At 49.4% G+C, this 6,000-nt stretch overlaps 1 protein-coding gene across 1 annotated transcript in view; it reads left to right on the plus strand.

The window, feature by feature from the left end:
* The window catches only part of LOC144497611 (uncharacterized), a 45,018-nt gene extending 39,693 nt beyond the window's left edge, over positions 1–5,325 (plus strand). The window contains exon 12 of the mRNA XM_078219052.1: positions 4,344–5,325. Within this exon, the coding sequence (XP_078075178.1) occupies positions 4,344–4,924 (581 nt within the window). The 3' untranslated portion in view covers positions 4,925–5,325. The remainder of the gene's footprint in view (positions 1–4,343) is intronic.
* Positions 5,326–6,000: the final 675 nt, after the last annotated feature.

A 6,000-nucleotide genomic window follows, 5' to 3' on the forward strand; every position in this document is an offset into this window, starting at 1 on the left:
CGGGGGGAACCATTCCGAATAAGGCACACCACAATGACCCCAGTGACTTTATTTTTATGGAGGTTTACAGCATGAAACAAGCCCTTCAGCCCAACTTGTCCATGCCACCCAATATTTACCACTAAGCTAGTCTTGATTGCCCGCATTTAGCCCATATCCCTCTATACCCATGTAACTGTCTAAAGGAAGAAGAGCCAAATAGACAAGAGACTTACAGACCACAATCAGACTCACTCCCACTTATCGTTGTATGGGAGCAAGGACCTAGCCTTATGGGGAGAAATTGTCTCCAGTAGATCAGGCTGAACTGGTTGGAGATCAGGTTAGGTGTGGAGGGACTGTACGGAGGTATCAGCAAAATACCCTGAAGTTCTCCTGGAAGAACTTGGAAGAATAAGGGGAGCCAAAGTCAAGATCTACATCAATGCCGTATTTTAGACATGACCGGTTCCATGCTATTGGAAAAGGATGACACTGAACTCGAGGGCCTGGAAAATCTAGGCATAATAATAAATAATACAATAATAAATTACATAATAAATAATACAATGAATCAGCTGAGTATTCCTGAAAATATGTGACAATTAACATGCATAAAGGCCTAAACGAGCACACTCGCCTGCCCTTTAGGGTCTCATCAGCAGGTGCCATATTCTAATGGGTCATGAAGAACATACTCCAAGGGTTACCCAAAGTGGCGGTGCACTTGGATGATGTCCTGGGGACTTCAAAACGAGAAAGCCTGACAAATTTAGAGGAGGTCTTGCAGAGACTCTCGAGAGCTGGGGTACACCCGAACACGAAATAATGCGTTTTATAAGCAAATGCAGTGACCTACTTAGGTTATTGCATGGATGGCAAGGTTTTGCCATGGAGGACAAGGTAATGGCCATCAAGGAAGCACCAACCCCAAGAAACACCATACAGTTGAAATCCTTCCTGGGATTCGTCATTTATTATGAAAAATCTATTCCAAATTTGGCTTCCCCTACTGGCCCCCTTCCATACTCTGCTATGGAAGTACCGAAGATGGTCTTCGGAGGCACCACAGGTGGAGGTTTTCAATAAAGTTAAACAACAACTACAGTCATCAAACGTATTCGCCCATTTTAACCCCAAGGAACTGGTTCTGACATGCGATGCTTCCCCTAACAGGGTTGGGGCGGTACTTGCACATCGTTAGAAAGATGGAAGGGTAAAGCCTATTGCACGTGCATTCTGGACCCTTTCAGATCCTAAATGGAGGTATTCACAAATCGGGAAAAAGACATTGGTGGTTGTATTTGGCAGAAGAAAAGCACTGAGTCGCCTTGCGCTGCCCACAAGTCTGCCTCCTCTACCAGCATTAGAAGAAGTTGTGATGACCCTGAACTTTTTGGTGACTCTGCCAGTGTCCACAAGGCAAGAAAAGAATCCGACTCTAGTCTAAATTAAAGCACATGATCCTGAATGGTGGATTCTGAGGACAACCCTCAGAAGAAATGAAAGCCTATCTGGCAAGGAAGGATGAGCTCAGTGTTGAGGATGGTATCATTCTCTGGGGGTCCTACATAGTTGTCCCTCACTCAGGGTGGCATCTTATATTTATGGAATTACATCATGGCTACTGTGGACTAAGAAAAATGAAAATGCTAGCCGGGAGTTACGTATAGTTGCCTGGCTTCGACGCAGACATCACAGGCTTGGTGAGACAACGTGACTTGCGTCAGGAAAATCAAAAGGTACCCCCCCTCAGCCTCTCTACACCCATGGGAGTGGCCTAGTAGACCATGGGTGCGAGTGCATGTAGACTTTGCCGTGGCTTTTAAGGGTTCCATGTTTTTGATCTTGGTAGATGTACACTCCAAATGGTTGGAGATACACTGCAGGAGCTCCACCAACTCCCATGCTACAATTGAGAAATTACAACAAAGTTTCTGCACGCACGGAATACCAGAGTTCTGGTTTCTGACAGCAGCACTGCCTTTACCCGCAGTGAGTTCCAAAACATAATGCTTTCTAATGGTTTTCGATACATTAGAACGACACCCTATCATCTGTCATCAAATGGGCTAGCAGAACAGGCAGTGCAGACTTTTAAGATTGACGTGAAGAAACAAGTGGAGAGTCCATAGACCAAACTGACATGGTTTCTATTTGACTACAGCACCACCCCTCATGCCATGACAGGAATTGCCCCAGCGGAACTGTATGAGACAGGGGCTTTGATGGGACTAAGCCGACTGTACCCAAGCCAAGCCTGGATCTCAACAAGAGAACCAAAAGAAAAAAAAATCATGTTTCTACAAGAACCGAAAGAATATTCGAAACAAGCAACCTGGTTCATGTGAAAAACTTTGGAGACAGTCTCAGCTGGGTCACTGGGATCATAATAGTGTGACACTACTGTGCCTTTAAGAAGTTCTCTGCAGTTTGCAAGCAAGCCTTTATTTTTGTTATTGGCACCGTGAGGTCTGTAGTGGCATATTTGACGAACTTACTGGATTTTTATGAAGATGTGACTAGTGCGGTTGACGGAGGGGAACCAGTGGATGCGGTGTTTTTAGATTTCCAAAAGGCATTCGAGAAGGTGCCTCACAAAAGGTTGCTGCAGAAAATTGGGGCACACGGAGTTGGGGGTAAAGTGTTAGCGTGGATTGGGGATTGGCTATCCAACAGGAAGCAGAGAGTCGGAATAAATGGGTGCTTTTCTGATTGGCAGATGGTGACTAGTGGCGTGTCGCAGGGATCGGTACTGGGGCCTCAACTGTTTACTATTTACATAGATAATCTGGAGGAGGGGACTGAGTGTAGGGTAACAAAGTTTGCTGACGACACGAAGATAAGTGGGAAAGTGAATTGCGTGGAGGAAGCGGAAGGTCTGCAGAGAGATTTGGATAGGCTGAGTGAGTGGGCGAGGATCTGGCAGATGGAGTATAACGTTGACAAATGTGAGGTTATTCACTTTGGAAGAAATAATAGCAAATTGGATTATTATTTAAATAGAAAAAAATAACAACATGCTACTGTGCAAAGGGACCTGGGGGTCCTTGTGCATGAGTCGCAAAAACTCAGTCTGCAAGTACAACAGGTGATCAAGAAGGCAAATGGGATGTTGGCATTTATCGCGAGGGGGATAGAATATAAAAGCAGAGAAGTCTTGCTGCATTTGTACAAGGCATTGGTGAGGCTGCAGCTGGAATACTGTGTGCAGGTTTGGTCCCCTTACTTGCGAAAGGATATATTGGCGTTGGAGGGAGTGCAGAGAAGGTTCACCAGGTTGATACCGGAGATGAGGAGTGTAGATTATGAGGAGAGATTGAGCAGATTAGGTTTGTACTCGTTGGAGTTCAGAAGCCTGAGGGGTGATCTTATAGAGGCATATAAGATAATGAAGGGGCTGGATAGGGTAGAAGTGCTATTGCTAATTTTCCTTCTGGGTGTTAACTGTATTCTTAAATAAACTTTGTTTGATAAAAGCTCCCTAGTGGATCATTTGAATCATACCTGGAGTGACATCTTATGCTTAGTTGTGCCAAAATTCAGACATCGTATGCTTAGCCATGCCAAAATTCAAAGTGCAAAACTTATGATCTAGGCTGACTTCATAAAACACTTAGGAGTTTCTGACCTGAATTATAGCAATGGACTTTTGATGGACCTTTGACCGATTGCTAAGCGGTGGAAAGAACCTTCCCACAGTGGGGTGCTGAGGGGGAAATGGATTTAAGGGGGGAAAGGGATGTTATAGTGGCCATGAAGGACATGAAGGATTGTCAACAGATCTCCCTGTGGGCTCTGCGGAGTATGAATTCCCCTGTTGAGCGAGCGGGAGCTCATCCAATGGGAAATGAGTAGCGGGAGTTTAAAACCTGCCACCACAACCTGGAGCAGTGCTCTGTAGATCTCCAAGCTCTGACCTGTATGCTGTAAGTCATGGAAGCAGCACTTCTCTACTTTGTAAAGGATGATGGAAGACTGGCCTTGACGGGATTATTACACTCTGCCTGTCTCTCTCTTTCAGTCTATCCCTCTCCTTCACTCACCTCCTCCTCCCTGTAGTCTGTATCAATTCAAGAGCTTTTCTATCACAGATGATTGATTCAGTGTAGTCTTGAGGTGTTGTTATCCACCTGCCTCAGACTCTCTCTGTGACGGGGTTTCCTCAGCATCACTCAGGGTATGACCTCCAGGTAAATCACTCCCTTGGGAGTGGTTTTCCTTTTCCCCTGTGCACTGTTTAAACTCTTCCCCGGGGGATGAATTTCTAATTCTGGATCATTGCTGATTTTCCCAATCACTAACCGGCTGTGAAAGTTACAGTGAGAGTGACTAACATTTTATCCGTGTCCATCTGTTCCCAGCTCCAGTCACCTTCGACTCTAATACAGCCCATCCTTACCTTCGACTGTCTGCAGACTTGAGCACCGTGAGATACACCGGGAAACGGCAGCAGCTCCCCGACAATCCGGAGAGATTTGATCCCTGTGCCTGTGTCCTGGGATCAGAGGGATTCACATCAGGAAAACATTCCTGGGAGGTGGAGGTGGGAAACAAGACTGACTGGGATGTGGGTGTGGCCAAGGAGTCCATTGACAGGAAGGGGAAAATCACTGCCCTGACTCCAGGTAACGGATACTGGACAATGATACTGAGAGAGGGGAATAAATACTGGGCTTGTGAGAAGTCATTAAAACCCCTACAAATGGGTGTGAATCCCAGAAAGATTCGAGTCTGTCTGGATTATGAGCGAGGAAAGGTGTCCTTTTATAACTCGGATAACAAGTCCCATATCTACACTTTCACTGGTACATTCACTGAGAAACTCTATCCTTACTTCTGTCCATGTAACACTGATGGGGGTAAAAATGCAGAACCACTAAAAATCTGTCCCCAGACAGTAACAATCCAGGAGGAAATGAGTTTTATCCCTTCATCCAAATAAAGACTGTTTCTTGTAGGGGGGGGGGGGGGGGGTGAGGGGTGGGGGGGTTTGTTCCTCTGTAGAAGAGGGGTTGGTGTCCTTCGCGGATCCTGCCCCCCTCCCATTATCACACACTGTCAGCGGGGCGTCCATTCCTCGGGAGGGTGAGACGGATCCCTCTGGTCCGGCCTGTACCTCCCGGGGATGTGTGAGGACCCCTGCCTGAGGGAGGGCCGGAGGATCCACTCGGTATAATCCAGTCACTCGTCACCAAGTCGGACACACTGGAGGCTGGGACGGGCGAGGTCGATGAGGCAGAGCCAACCCGGCCACGGGCTGATATCCCCCAGGACCTGCTCGACCTGGTCGAGGGTTCAATTAAACAGACCCCACACACTGGGTCACTGGGTGGGGGAGGGGAAGACCCCACACACTGGGTCACTGGGTGGGGGAGGGGAAGGCCCCACACACTGGGTCACTGGGGGAGGGGAAGGCCCCACACTGGGTCACTGGCTGGGGGAGGGGAGTGCCCCACACACTGGATCACTGGGTGGGGAAGGGGAAGGCCCCACACACTGGATCACTGGGTGGGGAAGGGGAAGGCTCCACACACTGGGTCACTGGGTGGGGGGAGGGGAAGGCCCCACATGCTGGGTCACTGGGTGGGGGAGAAGGCCCCACACACTGGGTTATTGGGTGGGGGAGGGGGGCCCCGGGAGGGGGGGCCCCACACACTGGGTCACTGGGTGGGGGAGGGGAAGGCCCCACACACTGGGTCACTGGGTGGGGGAGGGGAAGGTCCCACACACTGGGTCACTGGGTGGGGGAGGGGAAGGCCCCACACACTGGGTCACTGGGTGGGGGAGGGGAAGGCCCCACACACTGGGTCACTGGGTGGGGGGAGGGGAAGGCCCCACACACTGGGTCACTGGGTGGGGGGAGGGGAAGGCCCCACACACTGGGTCACTGGGTGGGGGGAGGGGAAGGCCCCACACACTGGGTCACTGGGTGGGGGGAGGGGAAGGCCCCACATGCTGGGTCACTGGGTAGGGGAGAAGGCCCCACACACTGGGTTATTGGGTGGGGGAGGGGGGGCC

The sequence above is a fragment of the Mustelus asterias genome, chromosome 8 (assembly GCF_964213995.1).
Source record: "Mustelus asterias chromosome 8, sMusAst1.hap1.1, whole genome shotgun sequence".
NCBI classification, from domain to species: domain Eukaryota; kingdom Metazoa; phylum Chordata; class Chondrichthyes; order Carcharhiniformes; family Triakidae; genus Mustelus; species Mustelus asterias.